Here is a 24,509-nt window from a genome sequence, read left to right as displayed (position 1 = left end):
GATTGCCCCCCCCCCCCCCCCACCAAAAAAAAAGAAAAAGTAGAGACAAGGATAAAATAGGTTTCCTGAATGAAGAAAGTGAGAAAATGGAAAGGAGAGAGCACAAAGAACAAAGAAGGAATATAAACTTGAAAAGCTCAGAAAGCATATACCTCCACAGAGAGTTAAGTACATACTTTAGTAACAAGTTCCACGAAAGAAAATCTGAGGGAGAAGGAAAATATATGAAATATAAGAACACTAATCTGAAGGCTAGCTTCTCCACTTATACGAGGTCTGTTAGAAAAGTATCCGAACTTTTTATTTTTTGCAAAAACCATATGGATTTGAATCACGTGTGATTGCATCAGCCAAGCTTGAACCTTCGTGCGCATGCGTGAGTTTTTTCACGCCTGTCGGTTGTGTCATTCGCCTGTGAGCAGGCTTTGTGTGAGCAGTGGTCCACCACTCTCGTCAGATTTTTATTGCGAATAAATGTCTGAACGATTTGGAGCTTTGCTGCATCAAATTTTTCCAGAAACTGTGGGAGACAGCCAGGTGAACACCATTCGGAAAATTCAGATTCGCTTTTATGGGGATTACACAGATTAAGGAGTGCTCCAGTCGGTTTAAAGACCACCCACAGCAGCTGAGAGCGCGGCGCACCCCGAGCGTCGAATGACAGGTTGAAACCCCGCTGAAACAACCAGATAATTTCCAACGTGAAGGCTTTGTTCATCCGGGACGTCGTCTGACTTCCACAGAAAAGGCAGAAGGCGTGGACATCAGCACTTTTTCGGCACATTCCACTGTTACAGGAGTTTTTTTCATGGAAAGAGGAGCGGAGGAATGCGCCACCGTGCCGCTCATGGTGCGGCACAAAACCACCTCCGTGTTGGTCTCACAGGACGGCTTTCAGATGGCTTTCAGATGGCTTTTCAGTCGTGTGACTATCCGAGAAATTGTGGATGACCTGGAGATGCCAGAACATGTCCTGTGAGGCTTCATCACGGCGTTGCTTTGCGCCATGCGGTTCCACCGCGATGCGCTGAGTTCCTCCACTCCTCTTTCCATGACAAAAACTCCTGTAACAGTGAAATGTGCCGTTCATTTCCACACTGGACGCTGTGTTGATCCGGGACGTCGTCTGACTTCCACAGGAATTGCGGAAGACGTGGACACATTGAGACAGACGTGCGGAGCCGCATGGCACAAAGCAACGCCATGATGAAGCCTCACAGGACATGTTCTGGCATGTCCAGCTCATGCACAATTTCTCGGATAGTCACACGACTGAAAAGCCACTGAAAGCCGTCCTGTGTGACCAACACGGAGGTGGTTTTGTGCCGCGCCATGAGCGGTAACTCCTGTAACAGTGGAATGTGCCGAAAAAGTGTTGATGTCCACGCCTTCTGCCTTTTTTGTGGAAGTCAGACGATGTCCCGGATCAACAAACCTTCACGTTGGAAATGATCTGGTTGTTTGAGCAGTGTTTCAGCCTGTCGATCGGCGCTCGGAGTGCGCTGCGCTCTCAGCCGCTGTGGGCGGTCTTTAAACCGGCTGGAGCACTCCTTAATCTGTGTAATCCCCATAAAATCGTCCCTGAAAGCCATCTGAATTTTCCGAATGGTGTTCACCTGGAGGTCTCTTCTGGAAAAAGTTGATGCAGCAAAGCTCCAAATCGTTCAGACATTTATTCGCAATTAAAAATCTGACGAGAGGGGTGGACCACTGCTCACACAAAGCCTGCTCACAGGCGAATGACGCAACCGACAGGCGTGAAAAAACTCACGCATGCGCACGAAGGTTCAAGCTTGGCTGATACAATCACACGTGATTCAAATCCATATGGTTTTTGCAAAAAATAAAAAGGTCGGATACTTTTCTAACAGACCTCGTACTGAGTGTAAGATAAACTTGGTTCAAAGCCTGTAATGCCATTTTTTTCACTTGTGAGCACACAACAGAATATTGATTTCTGACAGAGTGAGCACAACAAAATGATTAAACATTGATAGTTTGAAGCAGCAAAGTACATGTGCATTTGTTACAACTGAAACGGGGAAAATCCCAGAGATGAATACACTAAGCCTAATGTATTTATCCCTGTCTTGTAAGTAAGTCCCTTCGGCTGCTCCCTTGTTTGCACTTGGGGTCGCCACAGCAAATCCAAGGTGGATCTGCATGTTGAATTGGCACAAGTTTTACGCCGGATGCCCTTCCTGACGCAACTCCACATTACATGGAGAAATGTGGCAGGGGTGGGATTTGAACCCGGAACCTTCTGAACTGAAACCAAGCGCATTAACCACTTGGCCACCACCCTCCCTGTCTTGTACAGACCAGAATCTTTTGCTTTGTATGAAAAAGAAGGAGAGTTGATTTGATGATCCAGGGTAGCATGATGGATGTAATATCAAAGAAACAAATGCAAGTCTCATCTGCAAATACTGACTGAAAAACTGAAAAACTTGCGAAAATACTGACAAGTGAATTTTAGCCGGGACTTCTGAATACATTGATTTTTTTTAATGATCTGAAATCTCAGATCCACTAAACATAAACACATACAACTAATAATAATTTTCTTACCGTAACATCAAAGGACATCCCTGGTTTGAAATATTTGGGTGTTTTCTTGAAGTGGATGGTGTACGGTGATGTGACAATCATGATTCCTCTCAACTCTGCCTCCACCATTTCGCTACCTGATTGTAGATACATGCACAAGTACATAGTGTTGGGCCAGTTATTTCCAAAATGTAATACATTGTAGATTACTTGTTACTGTTACTTCAAAGTAATGTGTTACATTCCAATATTACAGTCTCTGAATTGTAATGAGTTACATGTTCCTGCATTACTTTTGAGTTACTTGTACCAATCTAAACGCAGAAGTAGGACTTCTAAAATAATAACATGTCGTTTACTGCAGATCATTATGGAGACAGTTAACAACATTATAAACAACAATATAACATAATTAATATAATTGGCACAGTGAGGGCAGCATGGTGGCTTAGTGGTTAGCACTCTTGCCTCACAGCAAGAAGACCGTGGGATCACTTCCTGCCTTTCCCCATGTTTGCATGGGTTCCATCTGGGCACTCCTGCATCCACCTACTTCCAAAGGTATGTGGATTAGGAGGACTGCAAACTTTAAAAATTGACCATAGGTGTGCATCTATCTGGGTGTCATTGTGTTTCTGGGGCAAGGGCAAAAGCTGGATGTCCAGCAATTTCTTACTTTTAAACTTGGACAAGACCAAAATGATGGTTCTTGGTCCAGCAAGGCATCGACATTAGTTTGGTCAATTAAATGCTTAACCTAGGATCATGTGTGTAGCGCGATGGCCTCGATTAGACCTGATTAAATAAAATATATTAATCCTTTCTCAATCACAAAAACCCACTGGGACAGAGACTGCGTTTCCACCCCAGTTGAGAAATTCCTAAGTCATCTGGAGATCTTCGGATAAGTTTTCAAAATTAATCACTAAATTTCAATCAGATTTAGTTACTTAAAGTTTTAAGCTTCACCTCTTACTTCCAACGTCTCATGAGTGAGTAAGAAAATTGTTTCCCTGAATGAACGTATTTTTCATCACTGTCTATAAAATGCCAGTCAGATGTTCATTTCTTGTATAAATTGTAAATAAATTGTAACTATTTTCTTCTGTGATTTATTTTGTGTACAGAAGGAAACTCTTGGTCAACCGTATTGTGAAGAATTCATGATTTTCAGATCAGAGATTGATTAAACCAAAACGAGACTAATTAATTAATTTGAGACTGATAAATTAATGTTTAAATTATGGTACTTATGCCATATAAAAAAAGAATAAGTGGTGCCCCATTAATGCTTAAATAATAAGTATTAAACCCTAAATTAATTATTTTGGTGACCCATTATTTTGGGGCCTAATCCAGTCTAATTCAATTTGGGAGTTTAATTACTTATTCACTACAACTAAATGCTACGTATAATTGGTCCCCGTCGTGAGGCCTGAATATATGTAAAGCAAAGTGTCTCCACTCAATCAATAAATTAATTCACTACATTTACATTATTGGTGCCCTGGCGTGAGCCAGTCGTGGTTTTTTGCCACACCAATAATCACTACTTTCTACATTTATTGGTGTCCCGTGTGGAGGCTTTATTATTAATATCGTTACATTTTATTGGTGCTCCGTGTGAGCGCGATTCTGTAAATTATTAATAAATTTATTCCAATAAATGTATTAATATTTGTTACAGTTTTATTGGTGCCTCCCTGTGAGGTTTAATCCATATTCATTATATTTTATTGGTGCCCCGTGTGGAGGCATGTTACATGTGTGACACATCACACTGACAAAGTGAGGAACCTTGGGGTGATTTTTTACCCCACATTGTCTATAACAATATGACAAGCCAACAGCGCCACAAATACACCACTTTCAGTCACGTATCACCAAAAATATGCCAAATGCCATTTTGTCAGTTATTACAGCGCTTATTTTCTTTGTTTGTTTTTTTTTTAAAGACCTATGACCTAAAGACCTTGCCCAAGGTCATATCATCATGAAAATTCAAGGATGAAAGTGGTGAAACACAAAAAAGCTGAAGCCCAAAATTACATCCACCACCCCCCCCCCCCCCCCCCCCCCCCAAATTTTATTTATTAATTTTTTGGGGGGAATTCTAGACAGTCTGAAATGCAATCTGGGGCTAGTCCAGACAATAAATTGCAATGAGTGCAGCATCCACTTTGGTGAGAAAAAAACCCCAACTTTCCTTATTCAAAATCACTCCTCTCGTAGTACTCTGCCTTACTAGGATGCAACCATTTTCTAGCTTGGCAGATAGTTCTGGAGGAAATCACTGAAGAAATGAACAAATTGAAAATATGGTTTGACCTAAACAAATTGTCATTAAACTTAAATAAAACAAAACTAATGTTATTTGGGAACTGCAGAATGAATGAGCAAGTAGAAATACAGATACATGGGGTGTAAATTGAAAGAGTTAATGAAAAGAAATTCCTTGGGGGTAATAGTAGATGAGAAAATCAGTTGGAAACATATACAAACCAAATTATCAAGAAGCATTTCAGTGTTAAGCAAAGCAAAACATGTTCTGTTTGACAAATCACTCTACACTTATTTATTTTGTTATGTTCAAAATAAACCTCCAAATAAATAGTTAAACAGTAAACATCCAGGAGTCACAGGTAAGTTTAAGACTGTGAGGATCACTGTGAAACTACAAATGTAAATAAAAATAAATGAAAAAAAAAAACACAATTTGTAATGCATTTGTAATGCAATAACTCTTTTTATGTCAACAAACACTGAGTCATTAATTATTATACTGAACAGCATTTCCTGTATATTCATTTTGTGAATTGTTCTGTAATTTATGTCTGTAGCATGGCCCAAGCAGAGGGTCACCCCTTTGAGTCTGGTCTGCTTGAGGTTTCTTCCTCAGAGGGAGTTTTTCCTTACCACTGCTGCTCTGGGGGTTAGTAAGCTTAGACCTTACTTGTGTGAAGCACCTTGAGGCAACTCTGTTGTGATTTGGCGCTATATAAATGAAATAAATTGAAAATTGAAATGCACACAAACAGGCAAAAGCTTAATGCTAACTTTGAAAATGCCATAGACATGCTAATGTGTTAGCATCGTTCCTGTTTTTAAGTCATAAAATATATCTATCAACTGTTTCAGAAGACCATAACAGGTCAGTTTAACATAAAAAGGTAAGTATTACTCACAGACCTATGCTATTTATGATTTAGTGGGAAAATGAAGAGAATTTGAAGAGAAAACTAACAGCTTTGCTTCAAGGGCCCCTTGCTGCCCGACAAGATGCCTGATGGAAAAAAGTGGAAATCCACCAAAAAGCAGACATATTTCATCCCTGAAAATTGATACACAGGTCAAGAATGACAACCTCTTAAATGTGATGGGGAGTCACCCATGGGTGGGGCATAATGCCTTGATAGTGCCCCCTTGCAACTTTCAGAAACTGCTCCCTAATAAGGGTTTTTTTGGACTAGGGAGATGAAAATTGGTACACGTGACTTGTTTAGACTTACAAAAAAGTCTCGCGCACCGCTGGTCTACTCCAAACAGGATGTCGGCCATTTTGAATTCTCTTGTCATTTTGGTGTGATTTCCACATGTTGTATTTGAACAAACTCCTCTTAGGGATTTTGTCCAGTGCACTTCAAATTTCTTTCAGATCATCCAAAGACTATACTGATCAAAATTTATCAAGAGCTTTTGCTATGTCAAAGGGTGTGGCCACTATGGCACCGCCATTTTGACCCTTCATCATGAAACATTATACTATAACAGGTACTGATATCACATAGTTAATCCGATCAACTTCATTCCACTTCTAAAACATGCACGACAAGCTGGTGAACATACATGATGATCGCTTTGAAGCTACGAGCAATCCTTCCCCATTGAAATTACATTCATCCTTTTGATGGCTTTAATCTTGTCATATCATCATGAAAATTGATACACAGGTCACGAATGACAACTGCTTCCATGTGATGGGGCGTCGTCCATGGGCGGGGCAAAAATGTCTCTATAGCGCCCCTTGCAACATTCAAAAACCCCTCCCCATAGGGGTCTCTTTTGGAGTAGGGAGATGAAAATTGGCACACATGTGCACTTTCCATAGATGTACAAAAAGTCTCTGGCACCATTGGTTTACTTCAAACAGGAAGTCACCTATTTAGAATTTTTGTGTCATTTTGGCGTGACTTCCACACGTTGTATTTTAATGAACTCCCCCTAGGGATTTTGTCCAGTGCACTTCAAATTTCTTTCACATCATCCACAGACTATACTGATCAAAAGTTATCAAAAGGTTTTTTCTATTTGAAGGGTGTGACTGCTATGGCACAGCCATTTTGACCCTTCGTCATGGAATATCAAGTCACGATAACTCCTTCATGCTTTGTCTGATTAACTTGAAATTTCACGTGTGATTACGGACCCTATTGTATCTGTGCTGTTTATTATTATTTGTTAATTATTATTATTATGATTATGATTATGATTATTATTATTATTATTATTATTATTATTATTATTGTTATTTATTCTTGACACTTTTCAAGCCCCAATTTCAGCCATTTCCCATGCTCAAAAACTCACCAAACTTTGCATAGTCGATATTTTGGAGGTCACGCACATGTGAAATGGCAAAATAGCACCCCCTACAAATTTTCAAAAACCCTTTCCCATTGGGGTTATTTTGTCATAGCCTCACGAAATTCGGTACACATATGCTGGGATGCACAAAAAAGTCTCAACGTCATGGTGAAATGTTGACAGGAAGTCGGCCATTTTGATTTAAAGTTTAAATTCTGAGGTATTTTTGCCATTTTTGGCCACTTATATTTGAACAAACTCATCCTAGGGATTTCATCTGAAGGTCTTCAAATTTGGTAAACATCATCATCACCCCATGCAGATCAAAAATTATCCAAAAAGTTTCTGTGGGTCAAAAGGCATGGCTGCCACGTTTCGTAAAACTTTCACTTCAAAGGGCTGTCACGCCCACATACTTCATTGCAGATCCTTCAAACTTGCTGGACATGATGAGGGCTCCACCCTGAACATCTGTATATATTAACTTCTCACCTGTACAAAAAAGTCTCTTGCACCATTGGTCTACTCCAAATAGGAAGTTGGCCATTTTTAATTTTCGTGTCATTTTGGCATGATTTCCACACATTGTATTTGAACGAACTCCTCCAAGGGATTTTGTCCAATGCATTTCAAATTTCTTTCAGATCATCCAGAGACTATACTGATCAAAAGATATCAAAAGCTTTTTTCTATGTCGAAGGGTGTGGGCGCTATGGTGCCGCCATTTTGACCCATTGCCATGGAATGTTATACTTAAACAGGTACTGATGTCACATATTTAACCCATCAACTTTATTCCACTTCTAAAACATGCAGAACAAGTTGGTGAACATAGGGTGTCCATGTGGCAGCATGCCGAATATTGACCCTTCACCATGAAATCACATTCTTACTTTTGATGGCTTTAGTTTTGTCATATCATGAAAATTGAGACACAGGTCAAGAATGACAACCAGGTGACAGGTGATAGGTGCATCGCCCATGGGTGTGGTAAAATGCCTCTATAGCGCCCCCTTGCAGCATTCAAAACCCCCTTCCCATAGGGTTTTTTTTGGAATAGGGAAATGAAAATTGGTACACATGTATGACTTGCATAGACGTACAAGTCTCTTGCACCATTGGTCTTCTCAAAACAGGAAGTCGGCCATTTTGAATTTTCATGTCATGTGTGATGAGGGGTGGCCCCTGAACACACCTGGCCCCTCTGTTTGTGCTCTGAGTGCCCCCTAATGGATGAACCATCAACTTGTCATAACTCCTTTATGTATTGTCTGATTTCCTCGAAACATGAACTGTGTGATGAGTGTCTACCCTTGTACACACCTGCCCACATCTGCTCACAAGGAGATGTGCTGGCCCAGGGAGGTGGTGACACAGATACGAGGGCCTGTATATGACTGCGTGCCATCCTAGTTATTTTTTTTTTGTTTACTTCTATTTTGTCATTTGATTTTTAAGTGGACCACAATGGAAAAAAGTTTGTTTTTTTCATGTGTTATCTATGTGTTTTTAACATATTTACAATTATATTATGTGACATTCCACATCCCGACAGCCAGAGGCTGTGAGCGCAGACCGGGCCGCCGAGACACCCGCCCTCGACCACCACCTGGTCCTCTCTGCACCCGACACCCATGGCCCCCTCTGCAGGTGGTGAACCCACAGGAGGGTGGGCCCACATTGCTCTTTCGGGCTGGTCCCGGCTGGGCCCTGTGGGCTAAAGCCGACCACCAGGCACTTGCCCGTGGGCCACAACCCCAGGCCTGGCTCCACCGTACCCGATGACATCTTGGTCCTTGATATTATACTGGTAATGGGAGCTTCTGAACTGCCCTTAGTCTGACCCATCCCCTTGGACCTCTTTGCCATGGGAGACCCTACCTGGGGCACGAAGCCCCCGACAACATAGCTCCTAGGATCATCCAGGTACGCATACTCCCCCACCATGATAAGGTGGCAGTACAAGCGGCCGAGATGAGTTTCCTCATCAGGGTGGCTGGGCACTCCTTTAGAGATAGGGTGAGAAGCTCGATCACTTGGGAGGAGCTCGGGGTCAAGCCGCTGCTCCTCCAGGTTGAAGGGAGCCAGCTGAGGTGGCTCGGGCATCTTTTTCGGATGCCCCCTGGACGCCTCGCTGGAGAGATGTTCCGGGCACGTTCCATCGGGAGGAGGCCCCGGGGAAGACTCAGGGCACGCTGGAGGGACTACGTCTCGCAGCTGGCTTGGGAACGCCTCGGGGTTCCCCCGGAGGAGCTGGGGGAGGTGTGTGTGGATCGGGAGGTCTGGGCGGCTTTGCTTCAGCTGCTGCCCCCGTGACCCGACCTGGGATGAAGCAGAAGAAGATGGGTGGGTGGATGGATGGATGGATGGATGGATGGATGGATGGATGGATGGATGGATGGATGGATGGATGGATGGATGGATGGATGGATGGATGGATGGATGGATGGATGGATGGATGGGATGGATGGATGGATGGATATATTATGTACTTACATGCACTCACACTTTTAATATATAGAAGATTTATTGTCCCCTGCTGGACTGCTGTGTGAGTCCAGAATGCAAATATCAGAGTCAATTGTTCAGTGTTGTTAGCTAATATATGTAGCTTCTCTAAAAATATTGGTTCCATCAACATTCGGTTTTGGGGCCATTCATCCTTTACCTATGTAGCAAATGTCAGCTGTCACCAGTTTGTGAGTGGTTGAAACTGATACATAATTTCTTTCTTACCACTTTCAGTCAGCACACCAACATGGACGAATATTGCACTCCCCACCAGGTCGACAATGTTGTTGAAGGTCTGTGTGATTTGCTCTCTCTTCAGTGTGACAGCTGCCTTTCCTTTGACAACCTAATGGAACATTATGAAATAATGCTTTTTGAAATGCAGTGTTCAGCACATTGTTCTTCTTTACAATGGCATCATTGTTTAATTTTAATCATCCTAAATGCATCTGCTGACATACTGATTGTATTTATTTTTGCAAACACACTTAAATGTCTCACATGTTCAGAGAAATTGAAAACAAAGACAAAGCAAACTGTCAAAATACAAATTTCCAACAACAATTTCATGTGTCAATGAAAAGCTTGTCCAATATTGTGACCGGTTTACTGTCAGGGCTCAGATTGGCACAGACATGGGCAGAAATTGCCACATGAAAATTCAGTAAGGTATATCTTATATATTATATTCCAATTCTAAGGTGGGACTATGCTAGTATACTAAGGGATATCTAAATATCTAAAAGGAAGAGTAAAATAGCAGAGTAGAAAAGAGTAGAGTAGAGCCACTTAGGTGCCTGGTCTTGAGAACCAGAGATGGTAGGTTTATAAAAAAATACACAAATTCTCTAGGGGAGCTCCAGCTATCTTTACCTCTCAGTGACCATCTCTTTAGTTCCACTTGACTGAGTCCTGCCTGACCAAGGGTTGAGTCCTCTATTCTTTCCTACAGTATGGCTGTGCATATTTCGGTATTCCAACTCTCTGATGTCAGCCACCTTTTCAGGCTAGATACATCTTTTTCCAGATGGTTTGGATGCATGTCATTCAGAATCAGCATCTTGCTGATGCTAATTTCCTACACGTTTAAATTGGTTGGCACATTTGGCACATTTAAATTGGCTGACAAACTGACAACTTCTAGAGAAAGCCAGCCAAATGCCCTGCCACAAACAACTCTACTACTCATGTAAAAATTGATTCCCTCGCAAATGTAAAATCACGAACTCCACTTTGAACAACTAAATTCTGTAACACTACATCAGTGTTTCACATCAATATCAATTAATTCTAAGATGATCAGTCACATCTGTGAGCGTTATGAACATGAACTGATTGTTTTATTGTTTTGGGCATTTCATTGAACTTCAGTGGTCAAATGTATCTGGTGCCTCCAACCCATCTGCAGTTTCAGATCACTATCTGAGATCCTACCTGCTGGATCATGCACAGAGAAATGCGTCTCATGTCCAAAATGTCATAGCTGACACTGCCTCACATTACAAGTCAGAAATCTCATGAGATTTTTAATGTAACCACTTGTTTGACACAGTCATTCCAACTGTACCCAAGAAACCTCTGAAGAGACCTGGCAGTAAAGGATAGGTTGTCATTGCCATCAGGTCACTTCACTGGTAACCATACCGTAACGAGTGGCCAACCCGTTCACCTAGCTCTGCGTATCATGAAACTTCAGATGAATTTGTAAGTGACTGCACAGCCTCATCATAGAGACTCACCTTGGCCTATAGGATGCCAATAGTGTCAATAAGGCTTTTGTAACCAGCCTGTGGCCTGGTAGCTCTTGGTGGCACACAGCCAAACCTTTCTTTGCAATGTTAGATTTAATTGCAGTAAAGAGAATCTTAAGATATCAGCACATACTACACCATAACGGGGTGCTATCTGGGTGCAGAATCGGAATCAGAAAAGCTTTTATCTTCAAAGAATACAAGGAATTTGACTCCAGTTTGAACTGTACTTTCTCTGTGCTTCACTGCCATTGTCACTGCGCTGTCACTAAGTGAAGTCGCTGCCCTTCTAGACTGAAGCATGGCAACAATCCATCTGGTGACAGTGCTGTTCATATGTTTGGACTGCAGAGCTACTGTGATAGAATCAACTGATGCATTAATGGCCCCAGAATATCAAGAAAAGACCCAAATCCATACTGTCAATGACACAGGGTTCTTTCAATTCTCATAACAAGATCATGCAGGGCAGTCTTTGTGGAGAGTCCTGCTTAATATGGATGCTGCTTTACATTGAATGGTGACCTTTTAAGGACACCGTCTCTGACATATCTATGAATTAGTCTCTCCAAACCTTTCAAAAAGAATGATGTGAGACTGATAAATCTAAATGCTTTAGCTTCTTTGTAAGAAGGTTTGCCCGGCTTGGGTACAAAAATCACGCTGGCCAGTCTCCACGATTTGGGAACATAGCCATTGGCCAGACACGCCTAATACATCTGAGTTATAGAACTCTGTTGAAGAACAGGGAAAATCCTATCAATGGCACAAATTTTATATGGGCCACACAAATTGATTGCCTATTCCACTCTACTTACCTTATACTATCTTACCCACTATATTACAGTCTTCCACAGTGGGAACACAAGGAGGCTCATCCACTGCACGGACCTCAGTAGGAGAATGTTCAGAATGCGCTGAATGAGGGACAAAAGAACTGCAGGTGATTGACTGGATTCCAAGATTCTGTACAGTTTGGAGAAGGCACTTCACTTCTCCACAGAAGGTTCTCCAGGAAAGTATTTTGGCTTTCTTAATGGCTGCATTGTACCTATTTCTAGTCTTAACATATTGCTCCCATGTTTTTCCAGATGTTTGGGCTCTATATCTGCACCACTTGGCCCCGACGTCTTGCCGGAGTCCTCTTAGCTCTGGTGTCCACCGTGATGGCTTCTTACCAGACTTCCAGGTCTTCTGAAAACAAGCCATCTCGTAGTCCTTCAACACAGATTCCTGTAAACTGAAAATTTCAGTTTCTATATCTTGTGCAGTTTTGATGCTGACAGTTCTACTCCCATGAGGGATGTCAGGGTGTTATGATAAAGATCCCAGTCAGCCCCTCTTGGGTTTCTATAAGTTACTGGTTCTGTAATTCCTGGCTTCAATATGAAGTGGAGTTGTCGATGGTCTGGCATTGAGTCCTCTTTTGAAATGGACCGGTTACTGACTATATCTATTAGAGCCATAGAACCTACTGCAATATCGATGACCTCCTCTCTGTTAGAACATGAAGAAGACTGCCATCAGAAGCAAAGACATGGAGGCGATGAAGACAGCACAGCAGGAGGTGAAACACTACATGACAGAAGTAAAAGGCAGCTACAGGAAAAAGGTGGACAGAAGCTGAAAGAAAACAAAATGAAGGGGGTCTGGGAAGGTGTGAAAACCATCACAGGCCATAAGACAAAGACCAGAGACAATTTAGAGGGCAAACAAACTTAACAACTTCTTCAGCTGGTTCACCAGTCCATGCTCCCCCTGTCCCTCCCCCTCCCCCCTGCAGCCATCTCTGCTTCCCTCAGCACACCTCCCCCCAGGCATCACAACAGCAGCCCCCTCCTCCTTCCCCCACCTCAACACAACCTTCTCCATACATTACTGTGGACCAGGTCAGAGAACAGCTGAGGAAGCTTCATCCCAGGAAAGCTGCAGACCTGGACAAGGTGTGTCCTCAACTATTGCAGACCTGTGTGACTGAATTGGGAGAACCAAGACAACATATCTTCAACCTTAGCCTGCATCTAGGGAGAGTGCCCACTGTCTGGAAGACTTCATGCATCATTCCAGTTCCTAAGAAGAACAGGCCCAGCAAGCTGAATGACTTCCAACCAGTGGCACTCACTGTGCTTCAGGACAAAATGAGCAGGATGTGGGTAGACTCCCACCTAGTCACTTGGATCTCCAGCTACCTCACTGACAGGAGGAGGTGATGGTCTAGTGGTTAAAGCGTTGTGCTTGAGACCAGAGGATCCTCGGTTCAAATCCCAGCCTGACCAGAAAATCACTAATGGCCCTTGGTCAAGGCCCTTAATCCCCTAGTTGCTCCCGGTGTGTAGTGAGTACCTTGTATGGCAGCACCCTCACATCGGGGTGAATGTGAGGCATTATTTGTAAATCACTTTGTGTGACTGATGCACATGGAAAAGCGCAATATAAATGCAGTCCATGTACAAAGGAGGTAGTGACTTTGGAATGAACAGACCAAGACCATGACCAGTTCTGATCTGCAGTGAATAAACCATTACTTAAGTAATCTAATCTCGACCCTAATATTTTGAAAAACTATAGGCTGATATCAAATTTTGTTCTAAAATTCTAGAAAAAGTGGTAGCTAGCAACAATTACCCATAACATAGACATACCATCCCTACACACCCATGCCTCTGCCCTACAGGAACTGTTACACAAACTCCAGCCTCCCACCATTTTGTTTGATCCAGTCACAGTTTCATTGTTCTTATCCATTCTCCATGAGGTACACAATATCCTAGCCTCAACCATGCCTCAGCTTTCAGACATTCATCCACGCACAACCATCTCTGGGCCAGACTCTGGGACCTCTTTTCCGTCACCACAGCCAGAATCTTACATGCCTCTCCTGCTGTCAGTGGTCCCCACACGACCGCAGAGCCTCCTCAGTCACCGCCCTTGCCGGACCCCATCTGTGGCTCGGGCAGGGCCAACAAGAACAGTAAACACCGGTCAACAACAAGTCCAACAGAATTTTCTTCGCAGATTTGTTGAAACCATGTTAGTGTGCCATTTACTTTTGCAATGAAAGGAATCAAATCAAACTTGATATATATATATATATATATATATATATATATATACACCTAATAATAATAATACCTAATAATACCTATAATACGGACCTTATTATTTTTTTCAAAAACTATATGGATTTGAATCACGTGTGATTACATCAGACATGCTTGAACCCTCGTGGGCATGCAAGAGTTTTTTCACGCCTGTCGGTTACGTCATTCGCCTGTGGGCAGTCTTTGAGTGAGGAGTGGCCCACCCTCTCGTTGATTTTTTCATTGTTTAGGAATGGCTCAGAGACTGCTGCTTTGTTTGATAAAAAGTTTTTAAAAACCTGTAAGGCACAACTGAGTGGACACCATTCAATAAATTCAGCTGGTTTTTGGTGAAAATTTTAACGGCTGATAAGAGATTTTGGAGTTTTACTGTCGCCGTAGGGACGGCCCATGGTGCCTGATCTGCGCTCCGAGGCGGCGGCATCTCACTGTTTCAAGCTGAAAACGTCCTAATTTCAGGCTCTGTGGACCCAAGACGTCGTGAGATAACAGAGAACTTTCAGAAGCATTCGGGATCAGGAGTTTATCCAGACATTCCACTGTTAAAGGAGATTTTGTAATGAAAGAACGTGCGGGCAGATTCGCATGTCGGGCTGGACCCGACCGCAGGGTGTCGCCACAGGAAAAACACCTCCGTTGGAAACCTTAACGGACAAGTTGGAACATGCCCAAGCTGTTAAACAATTTCTCAGATACTCATTTGTTGAAAGCCATCAAAAGCCAACTGAATTTTACAAATGGTTTTCAACACGGAGGTGTTTTTCATGTCGCGGCGCAGACGGATTTGCCACGTCGTCATGGATCCGACTCGGCAAATTCGTCCGCACGTTCTTTCATTACAAAATCTCCTTTAACAGTGGAATGTCCGGGTAAACTCCTGATGCCGGCTTCTTCTGAAACTTCTCTGTTCTCTGACGACGTCCTGGGTGAACAGAGCTTTAAACTAGGATGTTTTCAGCTCGAAACAGCCAGACGGACGCCACCTCCGACCGCGCCGATCCACTTTGTGGGCTGTGCTTAAAGCGAAAGAAACTCCATAATCTCTCATCAGCCGTTAAACTTTACACCGAAAACCAGCTGAATTTCTCGAATAGTGTCCACACGGATATCCCTCACCAGTCCTGAAAAAATTTGATAAAGCAACGTGCGCCGTCTCCCTGCAGCTTCTCAGACAAAGAGATTCCGACGGGAGGGGGAGTCCACACCTCACTCAAAGCCTACCCACAGGCGAATGACATCACTGACAGGCATGACAAAACTCACGCATGCGCACGAGGGTTCAAGCTTGTCTGACGTAAAAACATATGAATCAAATCCATTTATTTTTTGAAAAAATAAAAAGGACTGCTTTTTTATCACAGACCTTGTACATATATATATATATATGAGGGCTGTTAAAGGAGATTTTTTTAATGAAAGACATGCGGACGGGTCCGCGCGTCAGGACGCAGCCGGCGCGGTGCGGCGGCACAGGAAAAACACCTCCTCCATTAAAAAAATCTCCTTTAACAGTGGAATATCCGGATAAAATGCTGAAACCGACTTCTTCTGAAACTTCTCTGTTCTCTCACGACGTCCTGGATCAATAGAGCCTGAAATGTGGAGGTTTTCAGCTTGAAACAGGCTGACAACGGCGCCTGGGAGTGCTGTGCGACATCTCGCTCCATGGGAAGTCCTTAAAGCGACAGTATCACCTCAAAATCTCTCATCAGCCGTTAAAATTTTCACTGAAAACCAGCTTAATTTTTCGAACCGTGTCCACTTCGATGTGTCTCACAGGTTTAGAAAAAATTTTGATCAAACAACGCGCCAGTCTCTCAGCAACTTCTCAGACAAAGGAATTCCGACGAGGGGCTGGACGACTCCTCCCACAAGGAGTGCTCACAGGCGAATGACGTCACCGACAGGCGTGGAAAAACTCACGCATGCGCGCAAGGGTTCAAGCATGTCTGACGTAAAAACATATGAATGAAATCCATATAGTTTTTGAAAAAAATAAAAAGGACCTATACTTTATTGACAGACCTGTTATATATAAAATGTTTTTGGACCATGGTTGATGGTCTGACATGGACCATTGACCTTGACCTTTAACCAAACCACTCCAAAATCTAGTCACCTCTAGATATCTATCTAAGTAATATGCACCAAGTTTGAAGGAAATCTGTCGAGCCATCCTAATCTTGTTAATAGACACACAGACACATCAGTGAAAACAATACCCTGCTGTCACTACTTTGCTCACCCGTAGGGTAAAGATAAACCTGGCAGGTGTTTAATTTTAAGATGTTGATTAAACAACATGATGCCAGCCTTGGAATGTTGGGTTTATAACCCTTATTATCATTTAGCTGTAACAGGGTTGTGATTCGTGTCTCATTGAAACAGATATCAGTTAAATGTGCTGATTTGTAAGCACATATATTTTCTGTAGAGGGTCAGTTAAGACTATTTTGACAATCTAGATTGAGATATGTATGCAGGTAGATGATTTACAGACAGAGCCGGCCCAAGGCATACGCCAACTACGCGGTCGCTTAGGGCCTCCACGCCACCAGGGGGCCCCAAGAGCACCAAGATGTTGTGATCAAAAAGTAAATATATACAAGAAATTAAAATAATATTGAATAATTTAAACAAAATTGTATTACACCCGAAAAAAATTAATTCATTTTGACAAAATACCAATGATGCCTCCCGTTGGCTGCTGCCACCGTTGGGCAAATTTAGATGCACCGCTTGGGTCAGGTGGTCGATGACTAATCGTGAGGAATGAAGTGAGTGCAAGTCATGTCTCAGAAAAGAAATTATCCCTCTGGAGTGGAGAAAAGAAAAAAGAAGTTGGAAGACGAGAAAAAACAACAAGACAAAGGTAGGTTTGCATGTCCAATATTACAATTTTTGTTGTCATTATTTGCGAAATGCTCCGTTCGTTTAGTGTAAAGTGCTTTAGGTGTCAAAGTTAGAGGCGATTGCTCTAAGACTGCAAGGGAAGCTCAGCTTCCCCTAAAATGTCAAAAAATAAGTGATCAAATATATACAGTTGTGGGTACATGTCATTGACTAAATATGCGCTACAACGCGCTCAACTTTTGTTCAGAATCAGCTTCTTATCACTGGTAATGATGCAGCTTTCCTCTCACTCAAACCCGCAGCTTCACAGTGCTTTAAACAGTGTGGACGCTGAGCATCCACAGACTTCAATAGCGACACAAAGCATGCAGCGAAACGAGACGAGTCATTGGATAAATGCTGGGCTTTGTCCCGCCCATCGGACGCTCAGCGTGTCTGGGGGTCTATGGGGCAGTGGGCTGGCCTTGGCAGGCCCGGATGCTCAGCTTCTGCATGATGATTGGATGATCTGTCTGAGGCTGAATCCCTTTTTGATTGATAGCGAAATGAGCGAATCAGCAATCTTTTGGTGTAAACATCCGTGGGAGCATTTTCATTCTGTTCTGAGTTGAACCGGAGATTTTCCTAATCCTCTTAGCGGAATTTTATTTGTTAAAAACGACTAGCGACAAATCGAGCTTCTATTTCTGGTGTGTTTTTTTTTTTTGTAGCTGCTTGTGTTTGGAGACTGACTTCTATAACTCTTTCTGACTTCTATCGCAGTTTCTGTCCCTACCGAGCAGCGGGTGCTGCTGAGCTCCTCCACCGTCACAAAGCACTCACAGGCGGACAAACTTCACACTAGCCTCGCGCCAGTCCCAGCTAGCGAGCTAGCTAGGTAGCAAGCTGCACATAATGGCAGACAATTTGAATGTTGTGGACCGGATTTTGGCGAAGCCATTTGATAGTCTTCCTTACGAAGAAAAACTTAAACAGCAGGGCAGATCAACTCCTCAGATTAATTTGGTGCAAAGGTGGGGAAAAGTAGCTCAGCTCTCAATGGTTTGCAGGCCAAAGTTAAAGCAATAGCCCCCAGTGTAATGTTTGTGCATTGCTATGCACACACATTGCTGTTATGTTGTGGATTTCTATGTTCATTTTGGAGATTAAGTATTGTATTTATTATTTAAGTATTTAATTTTGATTACAACTTTATTTTTCTGTAAGATAATGTGAATGTCATTTGATTCTATTTTGTATTTGGATATTGAACATTTTGCACACCATTGCACATCTGAAAGAAATTAAACTATTTAACGTGTTTACTATAAATGCAGTCTCCTTGTTGTGTGGGCCGCCAGAAGAGGAGGTACTGCTGGCCCACCACCAGAGGGCGCCCTGTCTGGAGTGCGGGCTCCAGGCACCAGAGGGCGCAGCCGCCTCACAGGAGCAGCCAGGGTGACAGCTGTCACGCATCACCTGCAACAGCTGTTACCAATCATCTGATCAGCAGGGGTACATCAGCAGGACGACGTCTCCACCTCTTTGCCGAGATATCGTTCTACCTGGAAGGTAACATTCTCAGCTAACTGTGTGACAGTAACCTTTTGTGACTTTTGTGCGTTGTATAACAGACTCCTTTTCCAACAAGAGGTGGAGGTAGTTTTCCTGCCGTGCGGATTGCTGGGTGCAAACGCGCCCACATTTAATTGTTTCTTTGTTCCTCGCCAGCAGTACCAGGTCCGACACGCGGAGGCAGTGGCCACCTGGGAATTTGGGACTTGGCGGCTCCAGTATTCCCGGGGTCTGGTGGCGGAGGAAATCGTGTGGTTCCGGTTCTGCTTTGGACAGACGTCTCCTATCTTCGAGCCTGCCCACACGACACCTTTTGTGATTTGGCTTTTTGTCCATTGTTGTAATCTGTTGTATTTGTTGTGCCCATTCACAACAGTAAAGTGTTGTTATTTGACTTCCTCCATTGTCCGTTCATTTGCGCCCCCTGTTGTGGGTCCGTGTACCTACACTTTCCCAACAGGATATCTCGGCCAACATCATGGACCCCGTGGGGCGTCAACCGGCTGTTGAACGGCCAATGGAAGAGCAGGGCGCACAGGCGTCTGCAGGAGGAATGATCGGTGAGTTGCAGCGAATCCTCACCGCTTTTACGGCTCGGCTGGATCTGATGACCGAGCAGAACGTTCTCCTTAACCGCAGGGTGGAGGCTCTCGCCGCGCAGGTGGAAGCGCGCCCTCAGGGCGCTGCTGCGGCTCCCCCTCCTGTTGATCCTGTGCGCAACAGTGACGTTCCACAGGTCGTTCAACGACCCCTCCCACCTTCCCCTGAAGCATACATAAGCCCTCCAGAGCCGTACGGGGGTTGCGTGGAGACATGCGCGGACTTTCTTATGCAGTGTTCGCTCGTCTTCGCACAACGTCCCGTCATGTACGCGGCTGATGCTAGTAAGATAGCTTATGTAATTAATCTGCTTCGCGGCAAGGCACGCGCTTGGGCTACAGCGCTTTGGGAGCAAAATTCACGGCTCCTTCTGATATATGATGGGTTTGTGAGGGAGTCCAGAACAGTGTTCGATCACCCAAATAGAGGAGAGACCGCTTCAGCCGTGCTGCTGTCAATGAGACAGGGGCGCCGGAGCGCAGCTGTTTATGCAGTCGACTTCCGCATCGCGGCTGCGAGGTCCGGCTGGAATAACACTGCCCTCCGTGCTGCCTTCGTAAACGGACTGTCGTTGGTCCTGAAGGAGCTCCTGGTGGCCAAGGACGAATCGCGGGATTTAGACGGGCTTATTGATCTCGTTATACAATTAGACAATCGGTTAGAAGAACGCCGTCGGGAACGAGACGAAGGGCGTGGCCGGGCACGCACCGTCCCTCTCCCTTCCGGTTCCGACCGAGTTCCGCCCTCCCCACGCTCCACGGCCTCTATGCTCCGTGTGGTTACAGCTCCCCCTGCTGATGAAGCTATGGACACGAGCAGGGCCACATTTAGGGCACCAGATAGACAGAGGAGGCTGGCCCGCGGAGCGTGCTTTGTTTGTGGCTCAATAGAGCATCAAGTGAGGGACTGCCCCGAGCGGTTAAAACACCAACGCCCGCCCCTAGAAACTGGGTTAGGGGTGGGTCAAATCATTCACGTGGGAAATACCCATATTGCCACACGACTCCCAGTTACAATCCTTTATGAGGATTTAACCCTGAAGGCCCCAGCACTGGTGGACACGGGCTCTGAAGGGAATCTGTTAGACAGCAGATGGGCCAGGGAGGTAGGGCTCCCTCTGGTGGCGCTTACCTCGCCTGTGCAGGTGCGGGCACTAGATGGCTCCCTACTCCCTTTAATCGCACATAAGACACCACCAGTAACTCTGGTGGTGTCAGGAAATCACCGAGAGGAGATCGAGTTTTTTGTGACTCCTGCCACCTCCCGTGTGATTCTCGGTTTCCCTTGGATGTTAAAACACAATCCCCGGATCGATTGGCCGTCCGGGGTAGTGGTTCAGAGGAGCGAGACCTGCCATCGGGTATGTTTAGGTTCCTCGGTTCCTCCCGGTTCCCAGGCTAAGGAGGAGGTCAGAGTCCCGCCCAATCTAGGGACGGTGCCGGTGGAGTACCATGACCTGGTGGATGTGTTCAGTAAGGATCTGGCGCTCCCCCTTCACACCCACCGTCCGTACGATTGTGCCATTGATCTGGTTCCAGGCGTTGAGTTCCCGTCCAGCAGGCTGTACAACCTCTCACGACCTGAGCGCGAATCAATGGAGACCTACATCCGGGACTCTTTAGCCGCCGGGTTGATCCGGAATTCCACCTCCCCGATGGGTGCAGGTTTCTTTTTTGTGGGTAAAAAAGACGGCGGACTTCGTCCATGCATTGATTATAGGGGGCTGAACGAAATCACGGTTCGTAATCGATACCCGTTGCCCTTGTTGGATTCAGTGTTCACGCCCCTGCATGGAGCCCAAATATTCACTAAGCTAGATCTTAGAAATGCGTATCACCTGGTTCGGATCCGGAAGGGAGACGAGTGGAAGACGGCATTTAACACCCCTTAGGTCACTTTGAGTACCTGGTCATGTCGTTCGGTCTCACAAACGCCCCCGCGACGTTCCAAGCATTAGTTAATGATGTCTTGCGGGATTTCCTGCACCGATTCGTCTTCGTATATCTAGACGATATACTCATCTTTTCTCCGGATCCTGAGACTCATGTCCGGCATGTACGTCAGGTCCTGCAGCGGTTGTTGGAGAACTGGCTGTTTGTGAAGGGCGAGAAGTGTGAGTTTCACCGCACATCTTTGTCCTTCCTGGGGTTTATCATCTCCCCCAACTCCGTCGCTCCTGATCCGGCCAAGGTTGCGGTGGTGAGAGACTGGCCCCAACCCACTAGCCGTAGGAAGCTGCAACAGTTCCTCGGCTTTGCAAATTTCTACAGGAGGTTCATTAAGGGCTACAGTCAGGTAGTTAGCCCCCTGACAGCCCTGACCTCACCAAAAGTCCCCTTCACCTGGTCGGATCGTTGCGATGCCGCGTTCAAGGAGTTGAAACGGCGCTTCTCGTCTGCACCCGTTCTGGTGCAGCCCGATCCTAGTCGCCAGTTAGTGGTTGAAGTGGACGCCTCAGACTCAGGGATAGGAGCTGTGCTTTCCCAGAGCGGGAAGACCGATAAGGTCCTTCACCCGTGTGCCTATTTTTCCCGCAGGTTGACCCCGGCCGAACGGAACTATGACGTCGGCAATCGAGAACTCCTTGCGGTGAAAGAGGCTCTTGAAGAGTGGAGACATCTGTTGGAGGGAACGTCCGTGCCATTCACGGTTTTCACTGACCACCGGAACCTGGAGTATATCAGGACTGCCAAGCGGCTGAACCCCAGGCAAGCCCGCTGGTCACTGTTCTTCGGCCGTTTTGACTTCCGGATCATCTACCGTCCCGGGACCAAGAACCAGAGATCGGATGCCTTGTCCCGGGTACATGAAGATGAAGTCAAAGCGGAGTTGTCGGATCCACCGGAACCCATCATCCCGGAGTCCACTATCGTGGCCACCCTCACCTGGGACGTAGAGAGAACCATCCGGGAGGCCCTGGCACGAAGCCCGGACTCCGGAACTGGGCCGAAGAACAAACTATACGTCCCACCAGAAGCTAGGGCTGCAGTCCTGGACTTCTGTCACGGCTCCAAGCTCTCCTGTCATCCAGGGGTGCGAAGAACCGTGGCAGTTGTCCGGCAGCGCTTCTGGTGGGCGTCCCTAGAAGCCGACGTCCGGGATTATATCCAGGCCTGCACCACCTGCGCCAGGGGCAAGGCTGACCATCGCAGGGCATCAGGTTTACTCCAGCCGCTGCCTGTGCCTCATCGCCCCTGGTCCCACATCGGCCTGGATTTTGTCATGGGCCTCCCACCGTCCCAGGGTAACACCACCATCCTCACGATAGTGGACCGATTCTCCAAGGCGGCCCACTCTGTGGCCCTCCCGAAGCTCCCAACAGCCCAGGAGACAGCGGACCTCCTGGTCCACCACGTCGTCCGGCTGCATGGGATTCCAACAGACATCGTCTCCGATCGCGGTCCCCAGTTCTCGCAAGTCTGGAGGAGCTTCTGCCGGGAACTGGGGGCCACAGTGAGTCTCTCGTCCGGGTACCACCCTCAGACCAACGGGCAAGCAGAACAGGTAAACCAGGAGGTGGAACAGGCCTTGCGCTGCGTGACTGCCGCGCACCCGGCGGCCTGGAGTACCCATTTGGCCTGGATCGAGTATGCCCATAACAGCCAGGTGTCTTCAGCCACCGGCCTCTCCCCTTTTGAGGTATGTCTGGGGTATCAGCCCCCGTTGTTTCCGGTGGTTGAGGGAGAGGTTGGTGTGCCCTCGGTCCAGGCCCACCTACGGAAGTGCCGTCGGGTGTGGCGTGCCGCCCGTTCTGCTTTGCTAAAGGCCCGGACGAGGGCAAAAGCCCATGCAGACCATCGGCGGACCCCGGCCCCTGCGTATCGGCCAGGGCAGGAGGTGTGGTTATCCACAAAGGACATTCCCCTCAAAGTGGACTCCCCCAAGCTACAGGACCGATACATCGGCCCATTCAAGATCCTTAAGGTCATCAGTCCAGCCGCAGTGAGGCTTCAGCTTCCGGCCTCACTGCGGATCCATCCTGTGTTTCATGTGTCCCGGGTTAAACCACATCACACCTCACCCCTCTGTACTCCGGGTCCGGCGCCACCTCCTGCCCGGATAATCGATGGTGAGCCGGCTTGGACTGTACGCCGGCTTTTGGATGTCCGTAGGATGGGCCGGGGCTTCCAGTATTTGGTGGACTGGGAGGGGTACAGTCCTGAAGAACGCTCCTGGGTGAAGAGGAGCTTCATCCTGGACCCGGCCCTCCTGGCCGATTTCTACCGCCGCCACCTGGACAAGCCTGGTCGGGCGCCAGGAGGCGCCCGTTGAGGGGGGGGTCCTGTTGTGTGGGCCGCCAGAAGAGGAGGTACTGCTGGCCCACCACCAGAGGGCGCCCTGTCTGGAGTGCGGGCTCCAGGCACCAGAGGGCGCAGCCGCCTCACAGGAGCAGCCAGGGTGACAGCTGTCACGCATCACCTGCAACAGCTGTTACCAATCATCTGATCAGCAGGGGTACATCAGCAGGACGACGTCTCCACCTCTTTGCCAAGATATCGTTCTACCTGGAAGGTAACATTCTCAGCTAACTGTGTGACAGTAACCTTTTGTGACTTTTGTGCGTTGTATAACAGACTCCTTTTCCAACAAGAGGTGGAGGTAGTTTTCCTGCCGTGCGGATTGCTGGGTGCAAACGCGCCCACATTTAATTGTTTCTTTGTTCCTCGCCAGCAGTACCAGGTCCGACACACGGAGGCAGTGGCCACCTGGTAATTCAGGACTTGGCGGCTCCAGTATTCCCGGGGTCTGGTGGCGGAGGAAATCGTGTGGTTCCGGTTCTGCTTTGGACAGACGTCTCCTATCTTCGAGCCTGCCCACACGACACCTTTTGTGATTTGGCTTTTTGTCCATTGTTGTAATCTGTTGTATTTGTTGTGCCCATTCACAACAGTAAAGTGTTGTTATTTGACTTCCTCCATTGTCCGTTCATTTGCGCCCCCTGTTGTGGGTCCGTGTACCTACACTTTCCCAACACTCCTGCCTGCTGATGTTACTTTCAAATAGT

At 46.0% G+C, this 24,509-nt stretch overlaps 1 protein-coding gene across 1 annotated transcript in view; it reads right to left on the bottom strand.

Moving 5' to 3' along the window:
• The window catches only part of c3a.1 (complement component c3a, duplicate 1), a 259,058-nt gene that overhangs the window by 171,272 nt on the left and 63,277 nt on the right, over window positions 1-24,509 (bottom strand). Inside the window, exons 9-10 of the mRNA XM_034189134.1 lie at window positions 9,871-9,991; window positions 2,572-2,687 (exon numbers count right to left, since the gene is read on the bottom strand). Coding sequence (XP_034045025.1) covers window positions 2,572-2,687; window positions 9,871-9,991 — 237 coding nt within the window. The remainder of the gene's footprint in view (window positions 1-2,571; window positions 2,688-9,870; window positions 9,992-24,509) is intronic.

The sequence above is a fragment of the Thalassophryne amazonica genome, chromosome 15 (assembly GCF_902500255.1).
Source record: "Thalassophryne amazonica chromosome 15, fThaAma1.1, whole genome shotgun sequence".
Taxonomy (NCBI): domain Eukaryota; kingdom Metazoa; phylum Chordata; class Actinopteri; order Batrachoidiformes; family Batrachoididae; genus Thalassophryne; species Thalassophryne amazonica.
Note: the sequence above shows the minus strand (reverse complement) of the source record. Positions and strands in the feature narration are given on the sequence as shown.